The 19,446-nt window shown below is 57.1% G+C and overlaps 1 protein-coding gene across 10 annotated transcripts in view; it reads left to right on the top strand.

Annotated features, from left to right (window-relative positions):
• Positions 1 to 19,446, top strand: part of LOC122172980 (uncharacterized) — a 187,143-nt gene that overhangs the window by 40,198 nt on the left and 127,499 nt on the right. For all 10 annotated transcript variants that reach the window (XM_065594097.1, XM_065594091.1, XM_065594096.1 and 7 more), the window contains one exon: positions 458 to 811. In XM_065594097.1, the coding sequence (XP_065450169.1) occupies positions 458 to 811 (354 nt within the window). The remainder of the gene's footprint in view (positions 1 to 457; positions 812 to 19,446) is intronic.

Genomic DNA, 19,446 nt, shown 5'->3' with positions numbered 1-19,446 from the left:
CGCCAGAACCGCATTGTCACACCTGTGTCCCCGGCTCTGATCTCTCTCTCGATCGGGGGCTCTCGGGGGCGTTGCTGAACGGACACTCGGACTCTGAGCTCCGGATGGTTCAGTTCCCGGCTGAGGATTCTCCAGACGCTGGTAGCACTGAACGTGAGATCTGGGTTCTGGCTGATTTGTGGGAACCCCTGGGGGAATGAGCAGGAATCCCTGCCCCCCGCGGGGTCTCTGAGGGATGAATGAGCTTTGGGAGCTAATATTCCTCATCCCCCTTTCCGGCTGGAGATGCCGATGGGTCAGGGTGTAACAGTGTCACACACGGGGGTGATTTTATGGGGTAACAGCCCCACTGAGAGGACAGATCTCTCCTGTCTGAAGGGAGGGGGGAGCTGCCGCCACCAGGCCCCGTCTCCCCCTTGCGGGGCCTGTAACTGTCTCTGGATGTTTCATTCCCCAGGTCTCCTGCGGCCCCCGGAGGTGTCGGAAATCTCCCAACCCGAGTCAGTGACGGCAGGGGAGGAAATCGTCCTGAGCTGCCGCATGACGGGGCATTACCCCGCGGCGCTGAGTGTGACCTGGCTCAGGAGGGGCCGGGGGGCCGGGGCTGCTGTTCCCCTGCAGGGCTCTGCCGAGTACAGAATCGAGCCCGGAGCTCCCCACACACAGGACTGGAAAAGCTTCCAGCAGGAGACGAGACTCAGCTTCACCCCCTCGGTGCAGAGAGACCAGGGGGCAGAGTACGTCTGCCGGGTGGGACACGTCGCCCTACAGACCCCCCTGGAGAGACGCAGCCGGGAGCTGCAGGTGACGGGTCAGTTTCCGGATATGAATTTATATCCTTGCAGACCCTCGCTGTGTCTGTGTGTGAAGCCCCTGGGCTGGGATCAGCTATGTTACGATCTGTACTTTAAACGTTTGGGCATCTACACTTGCTCTTAGGCACACGGGTCAGTTTCGATGGATCTTCACACCCACTGCAAATCCAAACCCAATCTCATCCCGTGTCCAGGTCGGCTCCTTGCTAACGTGGCTGGAGCTGTTGTTCTGGGCAGATTTTCAGGCAGAGTGAGCACAGCGCCCCCTTTTGTTCAGGGAGCCATGCAGGAGCATGGCCAGGAGAGAGCAGGTGAACCCCAAATGTCAGCGCATGGTGCCTGTGTCACCCCTCATGTGGGTCAGTGGGACATCGGGAGGAGCAGGGACCCTAACGCTGGCATGATAGGGCCAGGATCCTACAGGGACAGGAGTCTGCTCCCAGCCAGACACACCCACTGCAGAGTCCATAACCAGAGAGCCCAGCTGTGGCAGGGCTCAGGGACCCGACTGGAGAGTGAGGAGCACAGGATGGGCTCTATGGGACCTACACAAACTCTCCACTGTGTCAAGGCTGCTGGGCCCCAGCCCTGAGAACAGACCCTGAGCACAGGGGGAATCCTGCGCCCTGTCATCCTCTGACAGCCGCTCGCCTGCCGCCGGGATACGCCAATCCACACGCTCCCTTGGAGTTAACAACCACCCCCTTGGGTCACTGTCACTCTGCCCACAGGGTGTTCCTGCCCCCAGACCCGCCCAGCACTGCACGGTGGGATACGCACGCACACTGTGCTGCAGGCGTTAGGTCACCAGGCCCGTCCTGCTGCGGGATTCTCCCCCTGGCCCTGGCCCGGCTCCGGAGCAGCGTCTGTGCCCGGGGGGCCGGTGAGGTCCCAGCTTTGAGAAGCAGGATAACGGGGAGTAGGACCAGCAGCAGCCCTGCTGAGCGCCCAAGGCCCGCCCAGAACAAGCCGGCGTTTCTGAGCTCCGGCTAATCTAGAGCAGCTGCGGAGGGGAGCCCGGCTGGAGCTCGGTGGCCATCGGAGCTAGGGGCTGTCCCAGACGGTCAGACGTTGGCTGGCCGAGGGGGTGAGGTCCCACACTGAACGGCATTTCTCTGCGTGTCCGTCTGGCTGTAACACGGTGACACCTGAACACCACGTCCCCTCAATTCCAAACCTGCTGGGAACGGTCTGGGCAGCGGTGGCCAGGACCCTGCTGATCTGGGAAGGGGGACCAGGGAGCTTTGGGGGGAGGATGGGGAGATGCAAGGAGCCCCTGGCTGGGTGCAAGGAGCTCAGCCGACACAAGCTATGCAGTGTGCGACCCCCCAGCACTGGATACATTTCGGTACTGCAGTGGCCAGACAGGCTCATGTCACAGACCCGGCAGATCTTGCCCCCACTGGCAGACACTGTCCCGCCCAGCAGTGACGGCAGCCGTCCCGCTCTGGGGCTGGAGTCACTAGCCCCGGTCCCCTCACTCGCACTGGCCCCGTGTGCAGGCAGGTTAGGTGACAATCTGCCCCTCTCTGCCCTGTGTAAGCACATGCGCCCAGCTGTGCCCAGCTCTCCCATGGCCGCAGAGCCGGTGCTGCCGGCTGTTCCCCACTGGGGGTCTCCCAAAGCGCCTCAGTGCCCAGAGCAGAGACCCCTGGGGCGAGGGTCACACGCCTGCCCCTACAAACGCCGTGATACGGCCCCGGCTCTCGGGCTGCCCCCGGGATGCTGCTCTCAGGAGAGGCTGGGGAAGGGTCAGGAGAGCAGAGGGGGGCAGAAGGGTCCCTTGTCCAGGTGGGGGCACAGAGCTCAGCAGTGGGGCAGGGTGAATGTTGGGGTTCAGGGGGGCAGGTGAGCCTAGTGCCCAGCCTGGAGGATGGAAAGGGGGGAGGAGCCCGGCTGGCTGTGGGGGGAGCTGAGAGCTGGAAGGTCTGATCAGACAGTGACTGACTGGGCTCAGCTGGGCTCCAGCCGGACTCGGGGGCTGGGCCGTGGCAGAGGGACTCCTGCGGGGACAGCGCTGCAGAGCCGGGATGGGTAACACGGAGGGGACCCAGCCTGGGGCAGGAGACAGGATTTGCTGGGAGCTGGTAACGCTGCTTTGTGGTTTCAGTCCCGCAGCATCTCTGACCCTGAGCATGTCCCTCCCCCACTGGGGGATCTCAGCAACGACTGGCCCCCAGAATCAAACTCCTCCGCCAGCCTGGGCAGGGGCTCTGGGGCCTGGATTAACCCTCTGTTCCCAGGCAGACCTGGGGCAGCCTGTGGCCCTGCCAGGCTCAGGGTATCCCGGGGGCTCCGGTTCTGCCAAAGGAACTGACCCCGGGGGGGCCTCTCAGCGACTCACCCCCCACCGCTTGGTTTGTTTTCTAGGATGCGCAAATTCTGCAGAAACCAAACCATCCACGTCTGAGAAAAGGGGACAAGAAGAGGAGCCCGCAAGTAGCCCGGGGGCGGCTGCTGTGACCGGCCCACTGGTGGAGGAGGGGGCAGGTGACACGGCACCAAAAGGCAACACAGGGGGAGATGGTGGGGCTGAGACCAAGTCAGTGAGTGACACATGCAGAGACACCACGATGACACAGAATGACACGGCCAGAGCCACGCCAGCAAAGGGGGGCGTAACCAGCGACGCATTGGGAAAGGAGCAGGCGGGAGACAACACAGTGGATCAGCACACATCCAGCGACACATCGGCAGAGGAGCAGGCAGGAGGCAACACAGCCGACGACACAACCACCGAACTGGCAGAGGGTTTCCCAGGCGGTGCCAGGCCAGCAATCGGTGTGGTAGGAGACAGGGTCGCCAGCACCACCCCAGTGACTAAAGTGGCAGCAGATGCCGTGGTCGGTGCCCCACCAGCTGGGGGCCTGGATCCAGAGGCTGAGGCCAGTGCCACATGCGGGGGAGATGATGCAGACAGGGCCGAGCGGGTGGAAGAACTCCAGGCAGATGGGACAGCAGACGCCTCTCCAGGCAACTCCGAGCAGACAGCATAGCCAGTGCTGTGCCAGCTGCCCACCAGGGGAGTCGTCTGGCCATTGCCGCCCTGCTGGGGGAGCCGGGGAGCCGGGGCATGGGGCGGCCGATGGCGTGTGTCATAAATATAGAGGGAAAGGTAACAACCTTTCTGTATGCAGTAGCATAAAATCCCTCCTTGGCGGCTGTACTGAATCGCCTTACCCATAAGGGGTTAAACAGTTCAATCACCGAGTTGGCACCTGACCAGAAGGACCAATGAGGAAAGAAGATACTTTCAAATCTGGGGAGGGGGGGGGGGGGGGCGGGGAGGTTTTGTTGCTCCCTCTCCAGACGGGGAGAGAAGCCAAGCAGGTACAAAATCTGAAAATATACCTGGAATAATCCATCTAAACCCACAGAAACTGTAAGTAGGGCAAGGAAATGCGTTAGGTTATCTCTTGTTTTAGCTTGTGAATTTCCCTATGCTACAAAGGTAGTTTTATTCCTGTTTTTGTAACTGTGAAGCTTAGCCCAGAGGGGAATTCTCTGTGTTTTAAATCTTTTTATTTACCCTGTAAAGTTACCAGAAATCCTCATGTTTCAGGTGTGTTTCTTTTACTTTTTCTTTATAATAAAGTTCTTCTTTTAAGAATCTGATTAATTTCAGTGTCCTGAAGACAAAGGGGCTGGTCTGTGCTCACATTGCTAAGGGAACTGGTTGGTATTTTATTCTCAAGCCTCCCCAGGAAAGGGGGTGAAGGGGCTTGGGGGGATATTTTGGGAGGATAGGGATTCCAAGTGACCCTTCCCTGAATTTTTGTGTAAATCACTTGGTGGTGGCAGCAATACCGTCCAAGGACAAGGAAAGGAATTGGTGCCTTGGGGAATTTTTATCCTAAGCTAGTAAACTATAAGCTTAGGGGATCTTTCATGCAGGTCCCCACATCTGTACCCCAGAGTTTAGAGTGTGTGTGGGGAATCCTGACAGCATGTATGACGGGAGATAGGGATCGCTGCTGCTCTGTAGCCATTGCTCACTTGCTCTGCTCTCCCTGTGTCTGACGTGGGTCCCTGCCCTGGGCTGGAGCTGGCCACAGTAACTGAGGCCCCCTGGACTTGCTGGTCTGGGGGTTGCTTACTCAGGGGCTGGGCAGGGGGAGGCCAGGGCTCTGGGCTGCCCCTCCTGGCCACCATCTCTGTCACACTGCCCCAGTCTGGCCCTGGGGTTCGTGCTCAGGTGAATAAATCAGGCGCTCAGCGAGTCCCCGTGTCCTGTCAGTCGGTGTCCCCTGGGCTGGGTGTGAAGTGTCCGCCCGTCCTGCAGGTGCTGGGAGCCGCGGCCGAGCAGCAGGGTCTGGAGAAATTCTTCGTCTGGCCTCTGCGGAGACTCTGGTCTCTGCCCCGGGGGCCCTGCTCCGTCTGGGCTCGGCGGTGCCCAGGGACCGGACCTGGTCTCTGCCCCGGGGGCCCTGCTCCGTCCGGGCTCGGCGGTGCCCAGGGACCAGAGCTGGTCTCTGCCCCGGGGGCCCTGCTCCGTCCGGGCTCAGCGGTGCCCAGGGACCGGGGCTGGTCTCTGCGCTGGGATGTCCGTTGTTCTCGTGCTGATTGGGTCAGCTCTCTAACAGCCTCTCCTCAGGTGGTGGGTTTCGCTCCCCACAGATCTGGAACCAAACCCGACATGTTCCTGAGCTCTCCAGTTGTTCCCACAAACATCCCACAGTGACCACGATAAGCAGCTTGTTCTTAGTTTTCGGCAGAGACCCACATGCCCCCTTGGTGACATACTGAGGAGATGGCTGGGGACAGGGTGCTGGACCTGCTTGGGGATGTCTGTGTCCCGGGGAAAGGGGAAACTGCCACAGGCCTTCTATGGGTCTGAACTGGGCGGGCACTTACAGCCTTTGGCTCCCTCCAGTTGTGACCCCCTGGCCTCCTCTGCTGCCCTCCCAGCCCCATGGGGTCGCTGACTGAACGTCCCAGTTTAATGACCTCCCTGTGCTTTGTCACGCTGGGATTTACTGGTAACAACCCACATTCCATTTGCTCGCTAACGACATGAACAGTGCGTGTGGGAGCAAGGGGTGTGTGTCACAATTTGGGGGGGTGGCTGGGGCTGTGGGGCTGCAGGGGCATGTCTGGGGAGAAGGGGGTAATGTGGGGTGCATTGGCGGAGGGGCAGTTCAGGGGAGATGTTGTCCAAGGCAATTAGGCCCAGATCCTCCAAGGTATCTCGGCTCCTCACTCTAATCAACGGACACTAGGAGGTGAAACACCTTTGAGGCTGTGGGTCTGAGCCCCACGTCGTGTCACTGCCTGGCTGTGAGCTGCCGGCTGCAGAGACAAGCAGGGGCTGACGGAGGCCGGGTCTCTCCTAGTGAGGAGAGGATGCTGTGTGGGGCACCCCCTTCGGGTGGGGTGGGTATTGCAGCTGTTTGCCTGCGTGGACGTGATTAAACACAACCCCCCTCCCTCCCAGTGCACACGCCCTGAACTGTCTGTGGAGCCCCTCGGCACAAGGCAGCAGATGAAGCACAAATCACTGACGTGCCTGGTGTGGATGAAGCCTGGGGGCCGATGCTCCCTGTTCCGGCTCCTTGCCTCATCGCTCACCCCTTTGTCCGGTGGTGACCCTGCACCCCACATCGCCAGCCCCAGAGATCACGAGTCAGGCCCCAGAATACAGGAGCTGCCACCAGTACTACAGGGTGGGGCTGTTTATTCCCAGTCAGGGTTTGAGCCTTTAGGGGTCACGTTTCCAGCTTTTCTCTGCAATGGCAAAGGTGAGAAACTTCCTTCTCTTTTAAACCCAGGGGCGTCATTTCAGAAAACCTGGGGGCGGGAGCAGAGCTGTGTCAGGTGTAGAACGTTCTCTGTGATTGCCAAGTCGGGGTGGGGCAGTGCGCAACCTAATGCAGCATAGGGACCTACAGAAAGTTGTGGGGGGGCTGCCCCCTTACCCCATAGCAAATGCTGCCTGTTTAAATGCAAGCTGAGACTCTGCCATAATCACATGACTCCTGGAGCTGGGACTTGACACCAAATATTACGAGACTCATGGTAGACTCCCAACGGGACGGTATCCCTAACCCCACACCACAGCTGGGGGCCGGGCGGGACGCTGAGTTGTTCTGGGTCCAGCGACCGTACCAGCCCATTGAATCAGGACCGAGACCGACAGGAATGGCCGCCTGGGGGGGGGGGGTGGGAGGAGGAGCAGCAAACCGTGCTGCACAGGTCAGGGAGGGTGTCAAGGCTGTATCCCCACTTTGAACTTTAGGGTACAAATGTAGGGGCCTGCATGAAAACTTAACTACCAGCTTAGCTCTGGTCCGCTGCCACCATCCCAAAGCTAATTCCCTTCCCTGGGAAGCCTTGAGAAACCTTCACCAATTCCCTGGTGAATACAGATCCAACCCCCTTGGATCTTAAAACAAGGAAAAATCAATCAGGTTCTTAAAAAGAAGGATTTTAATTAAAGAAAAAGGTAAAAATCATCTCTGTAAAATCAGTATGGAAATTAACCTTACAGGGTAATCAAACTTAAAGAGCTCAGAGGACTCCCCTCTAGTCTCAGGTTCAAAGTACAGCAAACAAAGATAAACACTCTAGTAAAAGGTACATTTACAAGTTGAGAAAACAAAGGAAAACTAACACGCCTTGCCTGGCTATTTACTTACAAGTTTGAAATAGGAGAGACTTGTTTAGAAAGATTTGGAGAACCTGGATTGATGTCTGGTCCCTCTCAGTCCCGCGAGCGAACAACCCCCAAAACAAAGGTTTCAGAGTAACAGCCGTGTTAGTCTGTATCCGCAAAAAGAAGAACAGGAGTACTTGTGGCACCTTAGAGACTAACAAATTTATTAGAGCATAAGCTTTCGTGGACTACAGCCCACTTCTTCGGATGCATATAGAATGGAACATATATTGAGGAGATATATATACACACATACAGAGAGCATAAACAGGTGGGAGTTGTCTTACCAACTCTGAGAGGCCAATTAATTAAGAGAAAAAAAACTTTTGAAGTGATAATCAAGCTAGCCCAGTACAGACAGTTTGATAATAAGTGTGAGAATACTTACAAGGGGAGATAGAGTCAATGTTTGTAATGGCTCAGCCATTCCCAGTCCTTATTCAAACCGGAGTTGATTGTGTCTAGTTTGCATATCAATTCTAGCTCAGCAGTCTCTCCTTGGAGTCTGTTTTTGAAGTTTTTCTGTTGTAAGATAGCCACCCGCAGGTCTGTCACTGAATGGCCAGACAGGTTAAAGTGTTCTCCCACTGGTTTTTGAGTATTTTGATTCCTGATGTCAGATTTGTGACCATTAATTCTTTTGCGTAGAGACTGTCTTGTTTGGCCAATGTACATGGCAGAGGGGCATTGCTGGCACATGATGGCATATATCACATTGGTAGATGTGCAGGTGAACGAGCCCCTGATGGTATGGCTGATGTGATTAGGTCCTATGATGATGTCACTTGAATAGATATGTGGACAGAGTTGGCATCGGGGTTTGTTACAAGGATAGGTTCCTGGGTTAGTGGTTTTGTTCAGTGATGTGTGGTTGCTGGTGAGTATTTGCTTTAGGTTGGGGGGTTGTCTGTAAGCGAGGACAGGTCTGTCTCCCAAGATCTGTGAGAGTAAAGGATCATCTTTCAGGATAGGTTGTAGATCTCTGATGATGCGGTGGAGAGGTTTTAGTTGGGGTCTGAAGGTGACAGCTAGTGGTGTTCTGTTATTTTCTTTGTTGGGCCTGTCTTGTAGGAGGTGACTTCTGGGTACTCATCTGGCTCTGTCAATCTGTTTTTTCACTTCAGCAGGTGGGTATTGTAGTTTTAAGAATGCTTGATAGAGATCTTGTAGGTGCTTGTCTCTATCCGAGGGATTGGAACAAATGTGGTTATATCTTAGAGCTTGGCTGTAGACAATGGATCGTGTGGTGTGTCCTGGATGGAAGCTGGAGGCATGTAGGTAAGTGTAGCGGTCAGTAGGTTTCCGGTATAGGGTGGTATTGATGTGACCATCGTTTATTAGCACAGTAGTGTCCAGGAAATGGACCGCTTGTGTGGATTGATCTAGGCTGAGGTTGATGGTGGGATGGAAATTATTGAAATCATGGTGAAATTCCTCAAGTGCTTCTTTTCCATGGGTCCAGATGATGAAGATGTCATCAATGTAGCGCAAGTAGAGTAGGGGCGTTAGGGGACGAGAGCTAAGGAAGCGTTGTTCTAAGTCAGCCATAAAAATGTTGGCATATTGTGGGGCCATGCGGGTACCCATAGCAGTGCCGCTGACTTGAAGGTATATATTGTCCCCAAATGTGAAATAGTTGTGGGTGAGGACAAAGTCACAGAGTTCAGCCACCAGGTTAGCTGTGACATTATCGGGGATACTGTTCCTGATAGCTTGTAGTCCATCTTTGGGTGGAATATTGGTGTAGAGGGCTTCTACGTCCATAGTGGCCAGGATGGTGTTTTCTGGAAGATCACCGATGGATTGTAGTTTCCTCAGGAAGTCAGTGGTGTCTCGAAGATAGCTGGGAGTGCTGGTAGCGTAGGGTCTGAGGACAGAGTCTACATAACCAGACAAGCCTGATGTTAGGGTGCCAATGCCTGAGATGATGGGGCATCCAGGATATCCAGGTTTATGGATCTTGGGTAGCAAATAGAATACCCCTGGTCGGGGTTCTAGGCATGTGTCTGTACAGATTTGTTCCTGTGCTTTGTCAGGGAGTTTTTTTAGCAGATGGTGTAGTTTCTTTAGGTAATCCTCAGTGGGATCAGAGGATAATGGCCTGTAGAATGTGGTGTTAGAGAGCTGTCTAGCAGCCTCCTGGTCATATTCCAATTTATTCATGATGACGACAGCACCTCCTTTGTCAGCCTTTTTGATTATGATGTCAGGGTTGTTTCTGAGGCTGTAGATGGCGTTGTGTTCTGCATGGCTGAGGTTATGTGGCAAGTGATGTTGCTTTTCCACAATTTCAGCCTTTGCACGTCGACGGAAGCAATCTATGTAGAAATCCAGTCTGTTGTTTCGACCGTCCGGAGGAGTCCACGCAGAATCCTTTTTTTTGTAGTGCTGGTAGGGAGGATTCTGTGGGTTAGTATGCTGTTCAGAGGTATGTTGGAAATATTCTTTGAGTCGGAGAAAAACAAAGAGCACAAACAAAAACCTTCCCCCCCCCCCCCCAAGATTTGAAAGTATCTTGTCCCCTTATTGGTCCTTTAGGTCAGATGCCAGCCAGGTTACCTGAGCTTCTTAAACCTTTACAGGGAAAAGGATTTTGGAGTCTCTGGCCAGGAGGGATTTTATAGTACTGTACACAGGACAGCTGTTACCCTTCCCTTTATAGTTATGACAGGGGGGCTCACGTCTGGGTGTCCCCGGACAAAGCCTCGTGTCTGAGGTTCTGTCTCTGTCCGGGGGGGTTTACAAATCACAGGCCATGTTCCAGGTCTTTGCAGAGTGGACAAGCTGCAGCTCAGACGGAGCCTCCATTGGTCCGTTTCCCTATCAGTCCCACAGCTGATTGGTCCATCCCCCTGCAGCCACAGGATCCCGCCCCCCAGGCCCTGCTGGGGATGGGGTCCTGCAGGGAGGTGCTGCCTGACGGCTGTTGCTGCCCCCCCGGGAGTGCCCCCACTCCAGCCTCCAGCACACCATGGGCAGGGATTCGATTGTACCCCCCTGCTCCCCACCCCTCCAGCAGTGCCCTCTTTATGGGAACCGGAACCGTGGCAACCCTGCCAGGGGGCCCAGGTGACACTCAAAGAGGTGGCTGCGGGGGGCTGCTTTGGGGATACAGTTCCCCCGGCTCTCAGACCCGTGGAGGCTGGGGGACGTTCTCCCCGCCAAACCCTCCTGAGGATCCCCCCCAGCCCGGCCCCCCTCCCATTATGCAATTACTGGGCAGGCCAGAGATGATGCAGCCTTCGGTAGGGCAGTGCTCCAGTCAATGGACAGCTCTGACCCCACCTCCTAATTTTGCTTGGGAGTCACCTGATTGGAATGGACATGAACAAGCACTCGAAGAAGAAAAAACGGTTACTCACCTTCTCGTAACTTGTTCTCCAAGATGTGTTGTTCACGTCCGTTCCAATACCCACCCTCCCACCCCTCTATCGGAGTAGGCGGCAAGAAGGAACTGAAGGGGTGACGGGTCGGCAGGGCTCTCTATTAGGCGCCGTGACTCCAGGGGGTGCCCAGGCCGACCCGACGGATGCTGCTAAGGGAAAAACCTTCTGGCCAACGCGCGTGCACACCTGATTGGAATGGACGTGAACAACACATCTCGAAGAACAACAGTTACAAGAAGGTGAGTAACCGGTTTTTTTAGTATTGTGTGTGTGGGGGAGGGCAAAATATTCCTGCTTAGGGCCCCCAATGGGTAGGGTGACCGTACGTCCCGGTTTGGCCGGGCCAGTCCCTCTTTTAAGCCCTGTCCCGGCTTTTTTGGCAAAAGTTGGCAAGAGCAAACAGGACAAATGTCCACTGTTGTCAAAAAAAGTGGGGTGCAGAGGAACATGCCGGGGGGGTGCAATGACACCAGCCCCAGCCTCATGGTGTGGGGGCAGGCAGGGCTCAAGCGAGCAGTGACGCCAGCTCCAGGCCTGTGCGTGGGAGGGGGGAGGCCTCGGGCCAGCCCTGCGAGGGGAGTGGTGGGGGGGTCGTGCTCAGGCGAGCCCTCAGACCAGCCCTGCGCACTGTCCCGTTTTCCTTTCATGAAAAATGGTCACCTACCAACGGGTTAGCACCGGCTCTGCTTAGCCATCCCTCGGCCACGCCCCCACAGATTCAGCCTGTTACTGGCTCCTCCTCCTAAGTCCTCCTGCTCCAGGGGGGCAGCTCCCGTGAGTACCCCCTGCCACGGGTCATAAGAACGGCCAGACTCGGTCACAGCAAAGGTCCATCTAGCCCAGTATCCTGTCTGCCGACAGTGGCCAGGTGCCCCAGAGGGAATGAACAGAACAGGGAATCATCCAGTGATCCATCCCCTGTCGCCCATTCCCAGCTTCTGGCAAACAGAGGCTAGAGACACCATCCCTGTCCATCCTGGCTAATAGCCATTGATTCATAGATTCTAGGACTGGAAGGGACCTCGAGAGGTCATCGAGTCCAGTCCCCTGCCCGCATGGCAGGACCAAATACTGTCTAGACCATCCCTGATAGACATTTATCTAACCTACTCTTAAATATCTCCAGAGACGGAGATTCCACAACCTCCCTAGGCAATTTGTTCCAGTGTTTAACCACCCTGACAGTTAGGAACTTTTTCTTAATGTCCAACCTAGACCTCCCTTACTGCAGTTTAAACCCATTGCTTCTTGTTCTATCCTCAGAGGCTAAGGTGAACAAGTTTTCTCCCTCCTCCTTATGACACCCTTTTAAATACCTGAAAACTGCTATCATGTCCCCTCTCAGTCTTCTCTTTTCCAAACTAAACAAACCCAATTCTTTCAGCCTTTCTTCATAGGTCATGTTCTCAAGACCTTTAATCATTCTTGTTGCTCTTCTCTGGACCCTCTCCAATTTCTCCATCTTTCTTGAAATGTGGTGCCCAGAACTGGACACAATACTCCAGCTGAGGCCTAACCAGCGCAGAGTAGAGTGGAAGAGTGAGCAAGACACGAGAAGTCATAACACACCTGTTAAAACATCCCAGAATCATGTTTGCTTTTTTTGCAACAGCATCACACTGTTGACTCATATTTAGCTTGTGGTCCACTATAACCCCTAGATCCCTTTCTGCCGTACTCCTTCCTAGACAGTCTCTTCCCATTCTGTATGTGTGAAACTGATTTTTCCTTCCTAAGTGGAGCACTTTGCATTTGTCTTTGTTAAACTTCATCCTGTTTAACTCAGACCATTTCTACAATTTGTCCAGATCATTTTGAATTATGACCCTGTCCTCCAAAGCAGTTGCAATCCCTCCCAGTTTGGTATCATCCGCAAACTTAATAAGCGTACTTTCTATGCCAATATCTAAGTCGTTAATGAAGATATTGAACAGAGCCGGTCCCAAAACAGACCCCTGCGGAACCCCACTCGTTATGCCTTTCCAGCAGGATTGGGAACCATTAATAACAACTCTCTGAGTACGGTTATGGACCTATCCTCCATGAACTTATCTAGTTCTTTTTTGAACCGTGTTATAGTCTTGGCCTTCACAACATCCTCTGGCAAAGAGTTCCACGGATTGACGGGTGAAAAAATACTTCCTTTTCTTTGTTTTAAACCTGCTGTTGATTAATGTCATTGGGTGACCCCTAGTCCTTGTGTTATGAGACAGAGTAAATAACACTTCCTTATTGTTTGTGTGGATAGATTAAAAATTGCCTCTCCAAAGGTCCATGTGGCTGTGCTCTTGACACGTTAAAGATTCACTCAGGATTCTCTCTCACCACAGTTTGCAGCACACTCGGCACTTGGTTTTGGTGTCCCCAGTGACTAGCATTAGTAGTATCCTCCCCGCTCCATGTGGGGCCCCTCAGACCAGGCAGCAGCTCTCTAGGAGTCTGGAGGCTCCTTGGGGACCTGGGAGAGCAGGTCTCTCCCAGCCAGCTCCTCTCACACCGTCCAGGACGGACAGGAATTGTTGTAGTTTCCCCTACAGTCAAACCAGATGTTTCTTTCCTCTTGTGCAGGTTCCCAGCTGCTGATATTCACAGAGTCCTTCTCCTGGGCCCTGCTGGGCTCTGGGGTGCTGCTGAAAGGCCAGTTTGGTATTGGGGGGGTGTAGTACGTTCGTGCCGGGGCTCGACCCTCCTGGGCGGAGGGGAGCCACACCGACTCACTACACGCACAGATAGTCAACGCCCAGGCCCTTTAGTACAGGGCTGAGTGGCCCTCAGTTCAGGGAGGTCAGGCCCTCAGGCAGGGCTGAGCAAACAATCAGTTTGTTTGGTAGGCCCAGGCCCTGGATCAGGGCGGGGCACAAACCGTCACAGCTCAGGCCCTTTGGTGCAGGGCGGAGCAACACTCAGTGAAGTAGGTAGACTCAGGCTCTTACACCTGTGAGTTGGGTGGCAGGGGGGACGCAGGCCCACCCACTCCACTGCGTCCCAGCCCGGGGCCCTAGCAGCGGCTCGTGTCGCTGTTGGTCCGTGGGGTGTCCTGACCAAAACACACTGACATCGGCTCACATATGTCTACACCTTGACCAGGGTCGGCTACCCCCAGGCTACTTCCGTGTTCCCCCTCAGGGCCTACCTCGTTGGTGACGCCGGGTTCGGGCCAGTCCAGCAGCATCGGTTCCTCTGGTCCGGGGCTTGGGGGCAGGTCTGGCAGCTCCTCGGGGAAATCCGGCCACTGGGGCTCGGGCGGCTCCTCCGGATAACAGCAGGGGCAGAGGAGTTCTGGGGGCTCCTCGCCTTTGTAGTTGGCGCGAGGCAGGCCCGATGGCTCCTCCCAATACCGGGTGTGGGGGGGCTCCTGCGGCTTCTCCTCGTAGTGGGCTCGGGGCAGGTCCGGCCAGTTAGGGCAGTGGTCTCGGGTCTCAGAGGTCTCCCGGCCGCGAGCTCCCGGCGGCACGTCTGCTCCCTGCGGCGGCCAGGCCCTGACTGAGCTCCGGCGGCCGGCTTTTATACTTCCTGTCCCGCCCCTTGACTTCCAGGGGGCGGGAACAGGCGTTGGTGGCTCTGAGCTCCCTGCGGGTTCACTGGCATTTCTGGGATCAGCGCATAGCTACACATGATCAGGGGAAGGGGGACTTCCAGATTCCCATCTCGGAGCGGGGCTGCAGCGCGGGAACACCTCCCTGTCCCTCTCCAATGCGACGGGGTCTGATGAGGGGCTGTACAGATGTGTAGTCGGGTACAGGCCAGAAGAGCTGCAGGGTGACACGACCTTCCACGTGCTTGGTAAGGAGCAGAGAACAGTTCCTACCTTCCAAGCTTCGCCATTGGGACGAGCTGCTGTTACCGATCCTGGAATCAGGCCAGGGGTGTGTGACGAAGTGGGACTGTTCTTAATGTTTCCTCTGAATACTGTGTGGGTGCCTCAGTTTCCCCTATGCATTTCTTAAGTCTCTAGGTGGTGGGGAAAGGCCAGTGTGCATAAATCACTGACACTCTGTCTCCCTGGCAACTAATGGCCAGGGCCCTTCCCCCCCTGCAAGGAAATAGCTAAAGGTGAACAAAGAGATCAGGTGACCTCCTGGCCCAGGAAAGAGACAAAGCCGAGAGAAGGAGGGGCTGGACGGGGTTTGAGTTTTGGAGCTAGCTGGGGACGGGAAGGGAGGGCAGACGGGGGTCTGCCTCGCTGGGCCCTAGAATGGACCCAGCGGAGGGGTCCCATTTGCTGTACCTACAAGCTGTATTTTAGACCATGTTCCTGTCATCTAATAAACTTCTGTTTTACTGGCTGGCCGAGAGTCATGTCTGACTGCGGAGTTGGGGTGCAGGACCCTGTGGCTTCCCCAGGACCCCGCCTGGGCGGACTCGCAGTGGGAAGCGCACGGAGGGGCATATGCTGAATGCTCCAAGGTCAGACCCATGAGGGTGAAGCCGTGTGAGCTCCTTGCCCTGGAGACAGTCTGCTCCGAGGGAGAGGAGGCTCCCCAGAGTCCTGACTGGCTTTGTGGGGAGCAGTTCCAGAGCATCGCCCGGGGACTCCGTGACAACTGGTGGCAGCGGTGGGATTTACAGCAGCCCGTGAATGGCGCTTCTTGCAGTAAGTGACTGGGGAGCAGTTAAACAGAGAGGGGACGGTTTCAGGGGGCGATTAACCCCTAGGAATGTGTGACCAGCGAGAAGGACTGTTGGAGTAACGGGGTCCCCCGCCGGAGGACTCCTGCGAGCAGTCTCGGGCGGAGGAGCTTGCCGCTCGACCCTGGGAGAGAGAAGGACGTTTGCAGTAACAGGGTTCCCCTGGGGATTGCAGCGAGCGGTCCCAGGGGCGGAGGGGTCTGAAGCTCAACCGTGGCAAAGAGGTGGTGACCACGAGAAGGGCTGGCACACTAGGGGTTCTTTCTGGAAACTGTGGGGAAGCTGAGAGCACACAGGCCTCTGAGTCCAGAGCAACTTGGGAACAGCGGAGTGATGGCCTATCCCCATCACCTCAAGAAGGACATTGTGATCCTGTGCAAAGAGAGGGTTACGCATTGGGAAGTTCACCAAGGCCCAGTTCATCGTGCAGCTGGAGGACGAGGACCGCTCTAAGGAGCAGATTCCTGACCCAGACGGGGCTACAAGAGGATCTGGGAGCAGCTGGAGCAGTAGCCAGGCATCCCCGAGAGTCTGGTCCCCAACCAGACGGGGGTCTTCACAATCGGGTTCCCCATCGCTGGGTCGGAGACGGACGGGATCGGAGCTGAGTCCGAGAGAGCGAGAGGACCGTGAGAGAGAGCGAGAGCCTGAGGAAAAGCTGCAGGAGAAGCAGCGGCAGCATGGACTGGCGCTGGTGGAGCGGAGAGGCATAGGGGGCTCCCCAGGGGTGAGTGGGGATAGACCTCGGGCTGCCAGTAGGGGGTGCTGTGCGGCAGAGAGTGGGGCAGGGGGTCAGTAGGGGGCGCCGTGCTGCAGGGAGCAGGGACGTGTGACGAACTGGGACTGTTCTTAATGTGGCCTTTGAATGCTGAGCGGGGAGTGTTGGCCTGGGAAGGTTGCAGGGGAGTTTTGCTGGGATGGTCTGCACTGGGGGATGGGAGACTGGCAGAGGGAGGATACCTGAGCATGTAACATGAGAACCCAGGAAGGGGGGTTGGAGGTCAGGTGACACCTCTGCCGGGAAATTGGACAAAGGCTGTGGGAAGAGCCAGAGGGAGGCTGAGGGAGACGCTGGAAGGAGTTTCAGTTGGAGCTGGCTGGGAAAATGGAGGGGAGCCCAGACGGGGCTCGGGCTTCCCAACGTAGGGTTACCATATTTCAACAAGCAAAAAAGAGGACGGGAGGAGCCCCGCCCTAGCCCCGCCCCTGCCCCTCCCACTTCCCGCCCCCCCAGAACCCCCAACCCTCCCCCTGTTCCTTGTCCCCTGACTGCCCCCTCCTGGGACCCCTGCCCCTAACTGCCCCCCAGGACTCCACTCCCTATCTAAGCCTCCTTGCCTCTTGTCCCCTGACTGCCCCAACCCTTATCCACACCCCCACCCCCAGACAGACCCCTGGGACTCCCACGCCCCATCCAACCACTCCCCACCCCCTGACAGCCCCCCCCAGAACTCCCAACCCATCTAAACCCCTCTGCTCCCTGTCCCCTGATTGCTCCGATCCCTCTCCCCACTCCTGCCCCCTGACAGCCCCCCCCAGAACTCCCAACCCATCTAAACCCCTCTGCTCCCTGTCCCGACTGCTCCGATCCCTCTCCCCACTCCTGCCCCCTGACAGCCCCCCCAGAACTCCCAACCCATCTAAACCCCTCTGCTCCCTGTCCCCTGACTGCTCCGATCCCTCTCCCCACTCCTGCCCCCTGACAGCTCCCCCCCAGAACTCCCAGCCCCCCACCCCTCCGCTCCTTGTCCCGACTGCCCCCTCCTGGGACCCCTGCTCCTAACTGCCCTCCAGAACCCCACCCCCTACCTAAGACTCCCTGTTCCTTGTCCCCTAACTGCCCCCTCCTAAGACCCCCCCCAACTGCCCCCCAGGACGCTACCCCCTACCTGTACCCTGACTGCCCAAAACTTTCTCCACTCCCCCCAAAAAGCCCCCCCCCGTTTCTTGACTGCCCCCTCCAGAACCTCCCTGCCCCTTCTCCTGCCCCCTGGCCCCCTTACCCTGCTGCTCAGAACAGGGTGTTGGGCTCTGTGCGAGCCGAGCCGGACACATGGCTGAGCTCCCCTGCACAACACAAAACCCGGTCCCTGGCCCTGCACAGGGCTGCCGGAGCGGGCTGCAGGAGGAGGAGCTGCCGGCCGGCTCAGAATGCAGGGAGGGGGGCGGGTGGGAGGAGGAAGCTGCTCCGTAGTCCAGCCCGGGACTTTCCTGCAGCCCTCCCAGCCGCTCGCTCTGCCGGGGGAGGGGGAAATCCCGGACATTGTGAGTGCTTTACAAATTCCCCCCGGACGCTATTTTTAGCACAAAAAGGAGGACATGTCCGGGGAAATCCGGACCAATGGTAACCCTATCCCAACGGGGCTCTGGCCTCCCTGCCCGCCCCAAGATGGACCTGACTAAGGGGGTCCCCTGGGCTCGACTAGCGCTTTAGCAGGTGTTAGCTGAACCAAAGCAGCTAGCAGGGCTGAAGAACACACCTTAAACCCAGCCTAGGCAGAGTACGGGTGGCCTGGGACAGTGTCTCCCAGCGGCTGGGCTCTGAGGGGTGCAGAGCAACGTCCCCAAGGAGCACGTTCCTGCCAGCACTTGGCGGGTGTGTCTGAGCCTCGCCCGGTGATATCAGAACTCTTTAGCTCCACCCTTTACCTGTTTTTATGGTCTTCCCCGTGACTTATGGAAAGTGAAAGGGAATTCGCTGGGAGCCCTGCCAGCCCAGAGAAGGAGACAGTGACGTGGGGACGGGGACAGGGACCATGTGGCTGGGGGGTCTCCTCCTCCCCCTCCTCGTCCTCGGGGTGGCTGGTAAGTACAGACCTCTGGTGTTCTGGGGATGGGCAGGGCAGGGCCCCGGGGCTCCCCAGCAGAGTAAAGTCCCAGGGACGGGGCCTGGGTACCGGTGGGTCAGTCACTGCCCAGCTCTGCCCGGCCTCAGCCGCTGAGTCTGCCCCGAGCCCGTGTGAATGCCCCAGAGTGTGACAGGAGCCGGGGGGCGAACGGGGGAGCATGGGAGGAAACCACTTCCCTCTCTACCCTGTATCCCTTACCGGAGGTATGGCCATGTACTCGCCCCCTCCTGCTCTTCCTGTCTGAGCGTTGTTCTAGTGCGGGGGGCAGTGAAACTGGCAGAGGCCGAGAGCCCCTGTCAGTCAGAGGAAGCTTCTAGGCACCTCTGTCTCCACACAGTGCAATGCCCCTCGCCTCTTGGGGGCAGCTCCTGCCCTGGGCCAGGTGGGGGCGAAGAATGATCCAGATTTTGGCTGTGTGGGGCTGGCGCTGCTTCGACTTGTTACTTGTTCGATGCTGGTTATTTTTGTTGTTGGACTCGGTGGCCTCCACTCTGGCTGCATTCGGGCCCCTCAGACCAGGCAGCCTGGCTTTGGTGGGGGAGCGGATTCAGCTGCCCCTTGGGGAACCAGGAAATCCTGATTTCCCCCTGCACCCCTCAGCTGCTGCTGGCTCAACACTTGTCTCTTCCCCTGTGGTCAAACCAAACTGCGGCGAGTGTGGGGCTGAGCCCCAGCCCTGCCAATGGGGGAGGTGTCGACCCCCTGGCAAGACACAGCTGCTCCCCGCCCCCAGGGAGAAGAGCCTGTGGCAGGAAACCCAACGGGCTGAAAACAGGAGCTGCCAGAGCAGGTCCCTGCGGGGCTCCCAGCCCACAGACCAGAGGGTTGCCCGGCCCTGGGGCATCAGAGGGTGGCAGGGATGGGGGGAGCATAGAGGACCCCGCACTATCTCATCCCCAGGGCCGGTGCAACCACTAGGTGAACTAGGCAGTGGCCTAGGGCGGCAAGTGGTTGTGGGCGCCCAGGGCCGCCCTCAGGCAGAGGCAGCTGGGTAAAGCTCCTGAAAATTTGGGGCACCACTGGGTCTTCGTGTCCACCCGACTGGCTTTCCTATCCCTGTTCTGACCCTTCCTGCCGGCTCACAGTCTTCCTGGGCAGGGGATCTACTAGTTAAA

This window comes from Chrysemys picta, chromosome 4 (assembly GCF_011386835.1).
Source record: "Chrysemys picta bellii isolate R12L10 chromosome 4, ASM1138683v2, whole genome shotgun sequence".
NCBI classification, from domain to species: domain Eukaryota; kingdom Metazoa; phylum Chordata; order Testudines; family Emydidae; genus Chrysemys; species Chrysemys picta.
The sequence above is the reverse complement of the archived record's forward strand: the minus strand, read 5'-3'. Positions and strand labels throughout refer to the sequence as shown.